Source organism: Plecotus auritus (genome assembly GCF_963455305.1).
Source record: "Plecotus auritus genome assembly, chromosome: 8".
Lineage (NCBI taxonomy): Eukaryota > Metazoa > Chordata > Mammalia > Chiroptera > Vespertilionidae > Plecotus > Plecotus auritus.
Genome location: NC_137782.1, coordinates 72,892,261 through 72,909,238, shown reverse-complemented (window position 1 = coordinate 72,909,238; position 16,978 = coordinate 72,892,261). Strand labels below are relative to the sequence as shown.

Here is a 16,978-nt window from a genome sequence, read left to right as displayed (position 1 = left end):
GGAAACTGACCGTGCTTGGGCACATGTCACAGTTGTGTCTCGAGCAGGGATAGCAGCCACTGTTTTATTAGGGTGCAATTGGAGATGGAACAATTCCCTAACACCCAGCGAGCCAAGAGGCAGACTGGAGCTCTCAGGACAGCAGCCACCTCAGAGGGAGAAGCAGAGGCTGGAAACTCAAGGATGGAGACACATGAGCCCATCGGCTGCAGGCCAGGCTGTCTGCCCCACCTGAGGGCCAGCAGCTTCCTGCCCGTGGCAGGGAGAATTTATCTGGAGAGCATAACCAGAGGGACAGATGAGAGTAAACACACATTTGAGTCCCAGGGTCTAATGAATCCCCTTCCCCTCATTACCAGGCTCTAAAATGTTGCTCCAGAGAAAGCCAGTTACTGATTTTCCACAGAATTCTTTGTCTTTCCCAAATCCAAGGCTGGTCCTGTTACATTTCCCATTGAGTCAAATGAGGATAATTTGAGATGTCCTCTCCTTGCTCAGGAAATAGAGGCCTATGGATCCCTCTTATCCCACATTTGATTTATGTGGAGCAAGCAGGACCCAGGCTGGCTTTGTCGTGTTGGCAAGGAGCACTCCCTCTGCTCTGTTGTACCTGGAAAGGCATATTGGAGCATCACGCTCACGCCATGGAACTAGCTGCCTCGCAGCCCCCATCACTGCAGGGAGTGGGAGGGCGACTCTCCATCCTTCACAGAACATTCCGCAGTCCCCATCCTTTGGGAGCACACACACACACACACACACACACACACACACACACACACACACGCTCGGTCCAGAACAATCCAGCCACGGCCTCCCTGTCACCGGTACAGAAGGCCACAGTGACAAATAGATGCTGAAGCAGGATTTTTTCCCCTTTCTTTTCTTTCTCCCCCCTCTCCCCACCAACACTATTTTTCCAGCCTTGGCATAAAATGGTCAAATGATGTTCTACTGCAGAATTCAATTTCACAGTTCAGTTAGGTCCTTGATTACACTGCCAAATTCAGATTAATGTGCATTTAACTAACATGGATCAGGGGAATTCTGGCTGACAGCCAGCTGTAATCAGAGCTATTGATAGCTGTGTGGAGTTTTATGCCCTGTCCACCATGGAGCACCACTGGTGAAATTGATTGATTAAATGAATTCATTGCTATAATTATGTTTAATTTTGATACATCACAAGCCTGTGTCTGACCCTATCCTTGGAGATATTGTGTGCATTGTGGAAGGGTAGTTTGGCAGAGCTGTTAACCGGGAATTATTTACTTCCATGTAATACAGCCTTTTGTTTTTGTTTTTGTCCTTCTTACTTTTTGATCGGGTTTGAATAGAGCCATGAAAAAGCACATTTCTTTAAGAATTCATTTATATGGTATACTAAAAGGCCCCAGGAAACTAAACAATGAATGGATGGCATTAGCCATTTCAGAGAGAAAGGAAATCAAGACTGCCTGCACATTCTTTCAGCATTTTAAAAGGTCCCTGTAGGGAGAATTCCTTCTCGGAAGGTATCCAATTTTCAATGACAATTAGTGGCCTTGGAACAGCAGCTAAGCAGTTTAGCAGCCTGGGTGATAATTTGCCCAAACAATCCAGTCTTCTCTTATTACATCTTGCCATATGGAAACCCCTCTCAAAAGTATGCAGACCATGGTCTCATTTCTATGAAGTTACTTTATCACAAAATCACAGGGCTGCTCCGTTTGGAGGCATGGGGAATAGACTTCCTAGTCTCCCTTCATTGTTTTCACTCCTGCATAGCAGATTACCACCCCTGCTCTGGTTCCTGTGCCCTTGCAATAGGTCTTCAAAGGTAAACTACTGGCTTAGATCTTTTGGAAATGGTTTGGGGTGTGGATGGTGGGAGGTTCATTGGATTCATTTATTAAATATCTGTACCTTTTGCTCATCCAAGTCCACTGCATTGTGGAATTCATCCCCACATCTCTCTCATAATACTATAGGACTGCTAATATGGACTCCACATATACTCCTTTTTTTCTTGAATATACTACAGGTTGTAGAAAAGGTTGCATAGTTCAAGCTTTACTCCTTCACCAGTCTTTCTTACATGCATGGATGTGTGTGTATGTGCAAAACAGTATCAACGGACAAATTCATCCTTTATGTTCCACTCACTTCCAAATATAGGATATCATGGGGAAGACTATTTAGAGCAGGACAATTAAATTATTATAACAATTTAGGAACCATGTAAGAGCCAGGAAGCCTTGTTGCAAAAGAAAGCTTAGGCTGTCTTTTTTGGAAGAGTCCACAGAAGAATGTTTGGACATTGTTGTAGCTGAACACAGCATTCTGCACTGGCCGAAGCAGAAATGAAAGCGATGGATTATGCACATAGAGGATCATTTCAGTTTGCTCTGATGATTATTTTTTGTATATTTTGAGCTGATTTCTCTAAGCCAAGACTGTTTAAAAAAACAAAAAACACTTAGGGTCTCTCCATCCTGGGAACACACACATACGGCTTTCCCTTTGCCCTCCTCCTCTCCCCTCCGCCTTCCCCCCGCCCCCGCCCCCACACATTACCATTAGCTTCCTCACTCCCAAGCTGCAAGGGCTCTTCCTTTACCTCCATAACTTGTTCTCTAAGCCCATTTCTTCTAGGAATTACTTCTACCTCTGTAATGTACCCAATAAATGTTCTCTTGCAAAACAAAACAAAACAAAAAAACAAACAACTTAATTTTTCTTACATCTCCCTCCTCCCTCATCCATCTTTTTTTGGCCCAGTTGTTGCATTCTGCTCCAGGCTTCTTAGATATCTGGGCCCCCATGAAACACCCTAACAGGCTTTAGCTCTGTAGTTGTCACTCCACTCTGCGCCCACCTCTGTGCTGTCCCCCTATACTTTCTGATCGTATCAAGGGCCCAGGTCCTCAAGTAGCACTGTCTGGATATGAATTCTAACTCTACTTAGTTTTGAGAATTTTGAAGGGCTTACTTAAACTCATCATGCCTCAGTTTTCTCATCTGTGAAATGGAACCATTACGGGGTCCATCTCATTGTGTAACTTGAGGTTTAACTGCAACCATGTACATAAAGTGCTTAGAACAACCCCTGGTACATGGAAAGTACTCAGCAAATGTCAAGTATCATTATCATTGATATAATGTTATCCATCCTGCTAGAACAGACTTCTAACAGAGAATTTGGTTTATGGAAGGGGCCCAATAAAGCACCCCTGCCTCTTACTAAAGAGTGTCTAGCCGTGAATATACACACCAGGGAGGTGACAACTAATGGTAGAAGTGCCGAGGCAGGGAAGAAAGCAGGCCTGTGGTGTCAGTATGCCAAGCACGTGGGTCATCTAGATACCCTACCACTGGGAGTAAAGGGCTGATCTAAGCAAAAGAATTGGGTGGTATATGTAATCTTAGATCTACAGGGTCACTTGCCTTGTATTATGTGGGAGCAGTTTCTCCTCCCTGAGCCTCAGTTTTATCAACAATAACATGGAATAAATTGCCCCTGCTTGACTGTCAGAGTAAAAAGGAACGAAGCCTGCCACAAATGTGCTAGCCAGCAATACTCACCATCATGAATCCCACATTTGGGTCATCAAGACCCAACTGAGGGCATGGGTCAGCAACATGGTGGCCTCGAAAGGGTCACTCATGCATTTCTCCTTCACAAAGTCAGCTGTTTACCTACCATCTCCTTGAATGGATGAAAGCCAGCAGGGAAGATGATATGTTCCCTCAGTCTAGACAAGCAGTCTATTGTCCTTTGATGAGTACACCTCGAGTTTGGCTCAAAAAATTGTCTCTTGTGATAGTGGTTGCTCCTCATCCATTACTTTTTGAAGACTCCGCAGCAGGCATGAAAAACAATAGCACTGTTTTGTCTCACAGACCTAATTTCAAAAACGTTTAGCTCCCAGTGAATGACTCTGCATTCTGTATGACTAAAAAGTGTCCCATTCACGCAGGCAAGTATCTCTTCTTTATGCCACATGCCTGCTGTTAACCTAGATTCAGACAATGCTGCTGATGCTCAGTAAAGAAGAAAGGTGGCCCAATGCAGTGTGGAGTAGTGTTTGTGATTCCTAAAGGATGAAATTTCTTTATTTTTTAAAAAATATATTTTTATTGACATACTAGAGGCCCGGTGCATGAAAATTCATACACTGGAGGAAGGTCCCTCAGCCTGGGCCTGCCCCCTCTCACAGTCTGGGAGCCCTCAGGGGCGGGAGGCGACCCAGCGATCAGGGGAAGGTGACGCCCCCATCACACCTCTGCTGCTGCCATGCCAGCAGCACAAGCCTTGGCTGGCCCTGGTTACCTGAGCCTCGGGCAGCCCTGGGTGGCTGGGGGGCTGAGGGACCTGGGGGACTCCAGAGGCAAGTGGGGCTGAGGGGACTGGGCACCACCACCTTGTGGCTGTGGGCACCGCCATCTTTGAGGGCGGGGCAGTCAATTAGCATATTCCCTCCTTATTGGCTATGGGCATCACCATCTTTGAGGGCGGGGCAGTTAATTAGCATATTCCCTCCTCACTGGCTGTGGGCACTGCCATCTTTGCGACGGTGTGAGGGTCAATTAGCATATTTCCTCTTTATTAGATAGGATATGTATATTTTTTAGAGAGAGAGGAAGGGAGAAGTGAGACAGATAGAAACATTGATGAGAGAGAAACATCAACCAGGTGCCTCTCACACACCCCTACTGGGGACCAAGCCTGCAACCCAGGCATGTGCCCCTGACCGGGAACCTAACCAGCAGTCTATTGGTATACAGGCTCGACCACTGAGCAACACTGCCAGGCCAATTTCTTTATTTTTAATATATCTTGCCCTGGCCAGGTGGGTCAGTTGATTGGAATATTGTCCTATACACAGAAAGGTTTCAGGTTAGATTCCCAGTCAGGGCACATGCCTAGGTTGCAGGTTCAATCCTTGGCCTTGGTTGGGGCATGTATGGGAAGCAACTGATCTCTCTTCTCCTCCTCCTCCTCCTCCTCCTTCTCCTCCTCCTCCTCCTCCTCCTCCTCCTCCTCCTCCTCCTCCTCCTCCTCCTTCTTCTTCTTCTTCTTCTTCTTCTCAATATCAATAAATATGTACTCAAGTGAGGCATACACACACACACACACACACACTGAGTGGCCAGATTATTATGATCGCTGAACGCATAATAATCTGGCCACTCAGTGTAGACTGACCACAGAGTTGGGATTTTAAAATAAGGTTTTTCCATGTATAAGAACTGCATTGTGGGTAGTTAGAAAGAAGCAGAGGACTTACTAGCCAGAGGCTGGGGGCCACTATCTCCTGGTCCCTTGACATATCAAGATTTGCAAGCTTTCCCTTATACATAAGTACACTGAGTGGCCAGATTATTATGCGTTCAGAGATCATAATAATCTGGCCACTCAGTGTGTGTGTGTGTGTGTGTGTGTGTGTGTGTATATATATAAAGTTATTCAGACTTGTGGGGAATGGATTCACTTTTGCTTAAAGTAGAGGAAGAAATCTCCCAAGGAGACACTAGAAGATGATAGCACTTGATGGCTCCCAGGACAACTTTTCAAAATAAAAGTAATACACCCCTCTTCTGTTCACACACTCACCTGTGACTAGCCTGGGCTTGGCTAATATCAAGCTTAGTTTGTAGAAAGAACCCAATTATTTATTTTATACTGAAATTTTATTCCCCCTACAGTCATCATATATATGCACCAGTTTTCCTTGTGTATGGCCAAAATCCAGGGACTTAGAAAAAAAAATCAGCTTGATTTTGAATATAGCATTTTAATTATAATACAATATTTCATATATTATAATTAAAGGAACCTCTGTGATTGTTTTGAGGATTAATGTATAGGAATATATGTCACTAATACCTTGTACATCTTCAATAAGTGCTAGCTATTTTATTAATATTATAATTACTGTTTACTTTTTCTTTCATTCCCACTGCTGTGCTGAGCACTTTATATAATACCACCACCTAGAATATATTGATGTGTATTCAATACTTCAGAGTTCACAGCGACCTATGGAAGTAGGAATTATTCTTATTACCACCATCTTACAGATGAGAAAACAGAAGTACAGGGAATTTAAATAACTTGCCTAATGTCACACAACTTCTAAATGGCAGATAAAAGGTTTCGAGCCCAGGGTGTGTTTTCTTAAACACTCGGATGCTCTAGGTTGCCTCAGTTAAGCCCTGTGAGGGAGGTATTATGATCTCCATTTTACAAATGAGGAAACTGAGGCTCAGAGAGGCTAAGTGATTTGACTAAAGCCTTCAGAGTCAGAATTCAGCCCTAACAAATATGTCACTTAAAAGCATGTGTTCTCTCTGCTCTGCAGTCAGGAGAGGACATGTCTTAGCAGCTCCCTGGTCGCTGCTGCTGGGTGGGAGGCTGTCTGAGAGCTGGACTCAACTGTGAGGGTGTTCTCCAGGCCGAGAAGGCTGCATTACCAGCTGTGCATTAGGCGGTACTGTCCTGTGGGGTCATGAACAGAAGAACTGAGAATGGTGCCATGGTAGCAATTTTTTAAAATATATTTTTATTGGTTTCAGAGAAGAAAGGAGAAGGAGAGAGATATATAAACATCACTGATGAGAGAGAATCATTGATTGCCTGCCTCCTACATGCCCCAGACTGGGGATTGAGCCTGCAACCTGGGCATGTGCCCTGACCGGGAATCAAGCCGTGACTTCCTGGTTCATAGGTTGATGCTCAAAACCTGAGCCATGCCATCCAGGCCATGGTAGCAATTTTAAGGAGATCTGTGTGCAGATCTTGCTCCCTGACTTGTGGAATAGGCTCTAGTCAAGCTGTGTGATGGCACAGGAGCTTGGGACATCAGCCTTTCTCTAGATGACCACCATGCTACCAGATCCAGTAAGCAACATGCCCCACTCTACTTGACTTCTCAGTAGCAGTCAACATGCTTTATTACTCTTTTCTTCTCAAAATACTTTCCTCCCTTGGCTCCAGGGCACCCTAGTCACTTGCTTTTTTTCCTATGTCACTGGCCACTCCTTCTCCTGATCTTTCTGGTCTCTAAATGTTGGAGTTCTTGGACCTTCTCTTACACATTCAACATCATGGCTTGTAATGCCAACTAAATACTGATCAGATTCATGTCTTTAGTGGCAACCCTTCTCTGGACTCAGGCATGTCTAAGTCACCTAAGTACATCTCCACATGGATGCTTACTTAATAACTCTCTCAAACTTAACATGATCCTAACAGAACTCTGTTTCCCTCCATGAATTAGGTATCTATTGCTATGTAACAAACTATCCCCAAATGTAATGACTTAACAATAAGTCCTTCTCATCTCATATACTCTTTGTGCATCAGATCTCCATGGCTAGGTGAGCTGGGTGATTTTGTCCTGAGGTTGGAATCAAGATGTAAACCAGGACTGCAGTCACCTGAAGCTTGACTGGAGCTGGAGGATCACTTCCAAGATGACTCACATGGCTGCTGGTGGGAGGCCTCAGTCTACCTGGTTCTTGGCAGGAGACTTTGCCACTTAGACCTCTCTATGGGATTCTTGAGTGTTCTCATGACGTGCCAACTAGAGAAAGCCAGAGCAAGTGACCCAAGAGAAAAAGTTAAGAAACGATGTGACTTTTTTGGCCTCAGAAGGCACTTACTATCATTCCCATCATATTCTTGGATGACACCAGGATATAAATGTCTGAAGACAGGGATCATTGGGAGCCATCATGGAGACTGGTTACCACACCCCAAAACCTACTCCTGTCCCTGTGCTTCTCAAATCATTAAATGGCCTGTTGTTCAGGCCAAAGTCCTGGGAGTCATCCCTGATTCTTTTCTTTCAGATTCTAATTCAATCCTAGAAACTCCTGTCAGCTCTATCTTCAGACCCTACCCTGGATCCCACCTCTCTTCACCCCATCTATAGGACCCACCCTGATATCAGCCCACATTGACTAGCTTACTGCAGTCAATTGCTATCCTTGTTTCCACTCCTACCACCAAAGTCTCTTCTCCAGCATCCAGAGTCAAGATCATGTTGCTCCTTTCTGCTCTGCAACCTCCAGTGGCTCCCACCTAGCTCAGAGCATTGGCCAGCATCCTTTCCATGGTCTTCTGGCTCTTGGCTACTTCTCTGTTCATTCTTCCAAACTGCCTCCCTCTCCACTCCAGGAGAGCCTCCATGTTGTTCCTCAAGACTATATGTGCCTCAGAAATCCTACTTGTGCTCCTCCTTCTGGCTGGATCACACCTGCCCCACACATTCATGGGGCTGGTTCCTTCACTTCAACCAGTTGCTGCTTGAATGGCACCCCCTCAGGGCAGAAAGCACTTTTCTGTCCAATATGGCACCTCCTTCCTCTCAGCCCCCTCACTCTGCTTTATTTTTCTTCATATCACTTATCACTACTGGACCACATACTGTCTATGTATTGGTTTACTTATTTATCGTCTGTCTCTAGAATATAAGCTCCAGGAGAGCAGAAACACCATGCATTTTTATTATAACTGGACCTTCTCACTGTACCTGCAATAATGCCTATCACATCATAGTTGCTGGAATAAATGAATCAATGAATATACTGCCTGGGAGCAATTAATCCATCTAGAAGAAATGCCACCCAATAGAATTTCCTGCAGTGATGGAAATCTCTACCCGTGCTATTGATGCAGTGACTGTTTAAAAATGCTCAAAATGTAGCTAATATGACTAAGGAATTGAAGTTTTATCTTAATTTAATTTCATTTATATTGATTTTAATTAAATAGCCACATGTGGTCAGTATCCACCATATTAAAGTAGACCTAGATCTTTGGGGTGGATGGGGTGAGGAGGTGTGTAAATGTTATTCCATGTACATTCCAGTAGAGTGGTGGAGACTTTCTGAGGCACTGTGTTAAGAAGGAGCCTGAGGCCCTAACCGGTTTGGCTCAGTGGATAGAGCGTTGGCCTGCGGACTGAGGGGTCCCAGGTTCGATTCTGGTCAAGGGCATGTGCCTTGGTTGCGGGCACATCCCCAGTAGGAGGTGTGCAGGAGGCGGCTGATCGATGTTTCTCTCTCATCGATGTTTCTAACTCTCTATTCCTCTCCCTTCCTCTCTGTAAAAAATCAATAAAATATATTTTTAAAAAAAAAAAAAGAAGGAGCCTGAGGTCTCATCAACAAATCTTTGAGCATCTTCTATGTATCTGGCACCATGTTGTCACCAGGATCTTATAGAAAGAGTTCATTGATCAATAGCACTTTCTGCCCTGAGCAATGAGGTGAACACAGTATGATGTGGTATATTTCCCATCCCTCATCTCAATCACTCCAGGGGTGACTCCTTCTGATCCCTAAAACATGATTATTGCTGGAACCTATATCTAGTGTCATACAAGCCTCTCGCTGGCTTTCCCTACCCCTGCTGGGTCTGACCTCCCCATTCTCCTGCAAATTCCCTTAATCCACTCTTCAAATCAGACTGGAATGTTCTTCGTTGGTGTCTCTTTGAGGGCTGACCAAATTTCTCTTTCACACACAACTCCCTGCAAATTTTGGCTTTTTGTACTTATTTAGTGAGAACATTGCATATGTTTAGCTTAATGCTATACACTAGCCTCTCTTATCCATGGTTTTACTTTCTGTGGTTTCAGTTGTCAACCACTGCCTGAAAATATTTAATGGAAAATCCCAGAGGTAAACAACTTATAAGTTTTAAATTGAACACTATTCTGAGTAGTATGATGAAATCTCATGCCATCCCACTCTGTCCCACCAGGGACATTCATCATTTCTCTTTCCAGTGTCTCCAGGCTGTATATATTCCACCACTCCTATTAGTCACTTAGTAGCTGTCTGGGTTATCAGATCAACTGTCTCAATATCACAGTGCTTATGTTCAAGTAACCTTTACTTTACTCAATAATGACCCCAAAGTGCAAGAGTAGTGATGCTGTCATTTTGAATATACCAAAGAGAAGCTGTGAAGTGCTTTTTTTTAAAGTGAAAAGATATGTATGTATAGGGGAAAACAGTAAATATTGTGTTCTGTACTATCAGGGTTTTAGGCATGTATCCTTGGACTATGAGGGGGGACTACAATATAAAAAGCTGTCAGTAAGGAGTCATGTTTTCCCTTTTATGTAAATGCTAGGTTATGTGTGTAAATAGTATATAGTACCCTTTAGTATGGGAATTCAGGAAGGTGTGTGTGTGTGTGTGTGTGTGTGTATGTGTGTGTGTGTGTGTGTGTGTGTGTGTGTGTATACAGAGAGAGATTTTAAGGGATTTGTTTATGTTATTGTGGGGGCTGGAAAGTCTAGAATCTGACTGACTGGTTGGCAGGCTAGAAATTCTGTTGGGAGTTGATGTAGTCTTGGGTCCCAGGGCCATCTAGATTAAAAAATCCCTCCTCTTTGGGTGACCTCTTAAAGCCTTCAACTGATCAGATGCAGCCCATCCACTTAAGGAGAGTAATCTGTTTTACTCAACCTACTGATTTAAATATTAATCACATCTTAGATTGCCTTTACTGTAATATTGGATCTGGTGTTTGTCCAAGCAGCTGGGTACTATAGCCTAGCCAAATTAAAACATAAAATTAACCATCATATGTTTAGTTATAAAACTTGGTTATAAAAATTCATCTTTTATTGGTATTTTCCTCTCCCCTATCTCACTTCATAACTCCAGAGATCATGTCCCACTCACTACTTGCATTCAAATCCAGTACTCAGAGTCTGCTTCTGGGGAATTTGACTGGGAAAAGGAGAAAAAGAGGCTGGATGGGGAGAGTGGAGGTCAGATAAAAGGTGGGAGCAGGGATGACCCGGGCCTTAAAAGGTGAGCCTCACCCATGACCAGGTGTGCAGTGCGCTGTTCATTTAGACCAGCCGTGTGTTAGTTCCCTAACCAACTGGTTGTGGCATTCAGATGTAACAGGCGGATATTCTCCATCCTTGTCTGTCTCTCCAGGTGGATTATGATCGAGCACAGATGGTTCTCAGCCCTCCACTGTCAGGGTCCGACACCTATCCCAGGGGCCCCGCCAAACTACCTCAAAGTCAAAGCAAAGCGGGCTATTCCTCAAGCAGCCACCAGTACCCATCTGGGTACCACAAAGCCACCCTGTACCACCACCCCTCCCTACAGACCAGCTCACAGTACATCTCTACCGCTTCTTATCTGAGCTCTCTCAGCATCTCATCCAGCACCTACCCCCCACCCAGCTGGGGCTCCGCCTCAGACCAGCAGCCCTCTAGGGTGTCCCACGAACAGTTTCGGGCTGCTCTGCAGCTGGTGGTCAGCCCAGGAGACCCCAGGGAGTACTTGGACAACTTTATCAAAATCGGGGAAGGGTCGACCGGCATTGTGTGCATCGCCACCGAAAAACACACAGGGAAACAAGTTGCAGTGAAGAAAATGGACCTTCGAAAGCAGCAGAGACGAGAGCTGCTTTTTAATGAGGTAGATGGCTTGTCTGGATCATCCTTTCTCACTTACATAGCACTTATTTCCCACTTCAAAAATAGTACATGTTTAGGACATTAGAAAACAGTGAAAATATAAACTAAAAAAATAGCGTCCCCCATAATCCTTCCCTCTGGTCTCTTTCTATGCACTTCATGTGTATAAGCCACTGTGCCAAGCATTGATCTGGTGTGATTCTCACAATCTGTGAAACAGAAAGATGTCATCACCATAGCAACAAGGAAATCTGGACTCGCATTAGTTAAATGGCTAGCCCACAGTCATACAGCAGGTTGCTGTCAGATTCTAAAGCCTCATGCTACTCTATGTGGATATATATATATATATATACATATATATATATATATATATATATATGTATGTATGTATATTACATTCTATGTCCTTTGTAGCCATTTTTTTTACATCACAATAAACAAAGGTGCGTTTAACAATGAACTAATTATCACTTTTTAGGAACTTTAAAATGTTTTTTCCTAACTATAGAGATAATGATTTTTTTCCTGTAGAAGATACAGAAAATATATTTTTAAACACTTCATAATTCTACAACCAATAAATATTCCATGCTAATATTTCAGTATTTTCTTTCTATATTTTTTCTACTTAGAGAAATGGTATATGTTTTCCAGAGAGTTGTACAAATTTGGACCTCATCAGTAGTCCTGTTTTACCCTCACTAGCATTGGATGCTATCTTGTTATCTCTGTTAATCTGAAAGACATGAATAAATCTTACAGCTTTAATTAACATGTTATTACTAGTGAAGCTGAATCTATTTTTAAATGTTTACAGCCCATATTTATATTTTTACATTGACTTGTATGGCCTTTGCACCATTTTCAATTAGAGTGGTAGCACTTGTCTTACTGATTTGTAAGAAATCTTGATATATTAAGGAATTAACCCTTTCTATCTATTTATTGCACCTATTTTTTCACTTTCTTATTTTACCTTTTAAAGTTGCTTATCACTTGGGAGTTCCCAAATGTACATAATTAGAAAAAATGAACACTTGTGTCCAGAGACAAAACATTTTGGAGTGTTTAATGATTTTATGGGGGGTCTTGAAGAGAGAGATGAGCTTTTGTAGATGAGAAATCTAAGTCTTAAAGATATCAAGTCAGGATTCCAATGCTAGATAACATGTGGGTCTTTAGCAAAGAATGTACCACTTACATGTAGCTCTTAGAACAATAAACAGACACTGTAAAAATGCAATCAGCTGCGACTTTGGAGTCTTCAGTGGTGGCTCATGTGAAGCCACCAGATGCCCCACAGATCTCCAGCTCCCAAGGTGTTCGTTTCTTTCCCATGCCCTGAACCTTGCAGACAGCACCAGGTGAGTGAGCTTCACCTTCTTCCTCGTCCACAATTTCTGATTTCTGCAATGTATTTCTTGCAATGCCAGAACAGACAGGGAAATATAATTTCATATAAACAACTCTATAATTTATTATTCAGTGCTAATTCCAAAAAATGTCACCAGAAGCAGCCACAGGGCAGTAATTCCTGGAAGTTTCAGCAAACAGACTCTAGTTAGCCTTTTGATGCCTGGGTCATATTTGTTTTTACCTTCAAAATTCATCCTCTATATTCAGCCCAAACCACTCTCAAATTCACCCAGACCTTCTCCCAAGAAGTGAAGTTGGGCCCAGCTGGTGTGGCTCAGTGGTTGAGTGTGGACCTATGAACCAAGAGGTCATGGTTCCCAGTCAGGGCACATGATGAGGTTGGGGGCTCAATCCCCAGTAGGGGACATACAAGAGGTAGCCGATCAATGATTCTCATCATTGACATTCCTCTCTCTCCCTTCCCCTCTGAAATCAATAAAAATATATTTAAAAAAGTTTTTTAAGTTGTTATCACGTGGCCACACCCCTAGTAATTGTTTACTTTATTCACTTGTGAGACTCACCATTTACTCACTTAACCATGAGTTAGTGATACTTTACCAGGTTAACCATAGAGTGGGGATGGTGCCTTCCAAAGGAGATCCTTAGGTATATCTTACCACATACCCCCAGAACAGGAAGCTCAGCCCCCTCCGTTGATGCAACCTTTGTCCTGGTTCTGCCTATTCTCACTCCTTATTCTCACCAACCCCCCACCAATGTCTGGTTGACCTGCCATTTTCTCTAAATTTGCTGACTTGATTGCCTTTATTTCTAATAGCTACTCTCAATCTATTGTACTCACAGCACAAATGTCACCCCAAATGAACAGGAAGCCACATTTCACTGTCACAAGTCAAAAAGCCTCTTTCCATTTGCTCAGGTTGTGATAATGCGGGATTACCACCATGACAATGTGGTTGACATGTACAACAGCTATCTTGTCAGTGACGAGCTCTGGGTGGTCATGGAATTTCTAGAAGGTGGTGCCTTGACAGACATCGTCACTCATACCAGGTAAGTTTTTTTTTTTTTTTATCCAGACAAGCAATGCAAGATATTTGTTATTCTCCTCCAGGGTGAAGCCACAATGACTATCCTATGAACTCTTCATAAATTGTAAGCACTTTGAAGTCAAGGTCATGACTACCCTCTTCCTCTATATTCCCCAGGTGCCTATTATAATATCCTGTATGTATAGTTCATTCATTCAATTAACACTCTCCTTTCCCTCCAGAAGTTCATTAATACCCATTAATTTTAAAAATCACCAAGCTACCAAGAATGAAGTTTTGGTGACGAATAGTAGAATTTTCCATTTCTACATAGAGGTAGATATCTAAAACTAAGTTCCATTCTCCTGAGTTGACATGCCATTGCTAGGTGTTGATACACCAAGGGTACCTGGGGAAGGAAGGGGCAGATGGAAGATCAGTCAAAGTTTTATGTCATAATAACAAACCTATATAACAGAAAAATTCTTCGATTCTGTTTTTAAAGAGTCTTGTAGGTAGTTAATTACCATTGTAATTACCTGATATGTACTTCCCGATATGACAGTTGTGGTCATTTCATCAAGTGTTTATCCATCACTTTTTATGTATTGGGCTGTTTCTGATATGCTGATATACAAAAGACACAAAAGAATATGGCTGAAAACCATTCCCTTAAGGAAGTCACAGATTAGAAACAAATACTTATACTACCTGTGCAGAATTAGAAAGATGTATGTAGGCAGCATAGAAGAATTCCTGAATGTCTCTATCAGGGAGTATCAAGAAAGATTTCTTAAAAAAGGGAGTATCTGAGATGGGTTTTGAGAGATAAATAGGAGTTCACTAAGACAGAAAGTGGGAGAAGAAGGGCATTGAAGTCAGAGGAAAGAGTATATGCTAAGGCAGTGCTTCTCAAATTTTAATATGCAAATCACCTGTGGATCTTATTAAAAGACAGACCCTGATTCAGTGCGGAGAGAAGTAATGCTCTGCATTCTAAAAAGCTCCTGGGCGATGCCCAAGCTGTTCATTCATGGACCACATTTGAAGAAGCAATGTTCTAAGGAACAGATAAAAAATGTTACATTTGGGAAACTTTAAGTTTAGTCTTGCTGGTAATAAAGTGCCAAAGAGTTAAGAGGATTGTCATGAAGAAGAGTCATTGGATATAAGCTAATTTCACTGAAATGGCACCCAAATCACTAGTGAATCCAGATGAAAAACAATAGCAAGCATTGGGAAACCCTGTGAAGAAAATATATGCTACTGTTTCTCCATTAAAATGAGGCAAAATTTTGATCATGACCTCTCCAGCTCTCCGGCTGCAGTAGACCATCTCAAAACCAAAGGACACTGAAGCTTTTCCACCAACATTTCAATGGGCAGACTCTGCAGTATAGCCATTGACATGCACACCCCCAAAATACATAAGATAATCTTAATTTGCAGGAACAAATATACTGAAGAGACTTAAGAACAAGACAAATATGACTTACATATAAAACAACTAGAGGCCCAGTGCACGGAATTAGTGCACTTGGGGGGGAGGGGTCCATCAGCCCAGATTGAGAGAGGGCACAGGCCAGGCCAAGGAACCCCACCAGTGCACTATTGGGGCCGGGGAGGGACATGGGAGGTTGACCAGCCAGGGAGGGACCGTGGGAGGGCTCCAGGGTGTGTCCGGTCCTTCTCGCTCAGTCCCGATGTCCAGACCCCAGCAGCAAGCTAACCTACCGATTGAAGCGTCTGCCCCCCCCCCCCCCCCCCAGTGGTCAGTGCACATCATAGTGACTGCTCAACCGGTCAATTGTCTTCCCCCTGGTGGTTAGTGCACATCATAGCAAGCAGTTGAGTGGCCTTAGCATATCATTAGCATTTTACGTTTTGATTGGTTGAATGGCTGACCAGACAACTGGACACTTAGCATATTAGGCTTTATTATATTGGATTAATAAAAATATATCTAAAAGAAAGGCTTTCTTTCTTGCCATAGGGAGCTTCCGATGGCGATCCATGTCTCTAGAATTCTCCCCTGGTCAAGGTTCTTTTCAATCTCTATTTTGTATCAAATGAATAAGCTCAGATACATTCTGTCAAGGAAGTCCCAGGTTAGAAAGAACTACCTCATAGCACCTCTGCAGTCTCCTCTGAAACCAGAGGAGCACTGGTCTGGTGCTCTACTTGCCTTTCTCATTCCCATGGCCCGTCTATTACAGGATCATCCATTCACACTCAGTTATTAGTAAATTAGCAGGTCCAATGTCCTTGACAGAAGGACCTGAAGCATAAGAAACCTCCAGTTACCGGAGGAGGGCGAGGGAGGGCTAGTGAGAGGCAGGGAGAGTCTCAGAGATCCAAAGGCCACTTTGCCTGAGCCCAGCCTTGGAGAGAACCGTGGTTGTTCCCATTTCCAAGGTAAGTAAAAAGAGACCCGAGGAAGTTAAAGGACTTGCTCAAGGTCACCTAGCAGATATACCTGGAACCTTGGTGCTATTCAGTGCACTCCCTCTGCAGGACCCAGGAGGTTTGGCAACACCTAAGGAATTACCTATAGGTGTCCAAGGTAGTGCATTTTCAGTAATGACCCAGAAGCCAGCAAATGGGGGTCTCTTGCCCTTGGCTTATATATGGCCCCTGGCATCCTCATACCCAGCCTTAGGTTCTGCAAATCAGATGCCAAAGACTTCCTTTTCATTGCCTATAGATTTTCCAGGCATGGGCTGATTCACTAGAACTCAAGAGAGCTGCCTCTTTTGTTTATTTCAAGGATGTTCTTAAATCTGTCCTTGTTCCTTAAATGTTGTTTCCTTTCTAGAATGAATGAAGAACAGATAGCTACTGTGTGTCTCTCGGTTCTGAGAGCTCTCTCCTACCTTCACAACCAAGGAGTGATTCACAGGGACATAAAGAGTGACTCCATCCTCCTGACAAGTGATGGACGGGTAAGATCTTCCTGTTTGGCTCCTCAATGCTTTGCCTTGTCACTCTGTTTTAGGTATTGTTCTCCTATGAACACTTCTTATAACACTAATTTTTTAGTCAGAAGTTGCCCACTGCCCTTCCCAAAAGGCTTACAAAAAGGAAATTACCATCCTATGTGTCATCCTGTTAGTCAGAATTACC

General features: G+C 43.2%; 1 protein-coding gene across 1 annotated transcript in view; it reads left to right on the top strand.

Moving 5' to 3' along the window:
• Positions 1 to 16,978, top strand: part of PAK5 (p21 (RAC1) activated kinase 5) — a 265,152-nt gene that overhangs the window by 230,344 nt on the left and 17,830 nt on the right. The window contains exons 5-7 of the mRNA XM_080684532.1: positions 10,951 to 11,442; positions 13,744 to 13,877; positions 16,671 to 16,797. Of these exons, the coding sequence (XP_080540658.1) occupies positions 10,951 to 11,442; positions 13,744 to 13,877; positions 16,671 to 16,797 (753 nt within the window). The remainder of the gene's footprint in view (positions 1 to 10,950; positions 11,443 to 13,743; positions 13,878 to 16,670; positions 16,798 to 16,978) is intronic.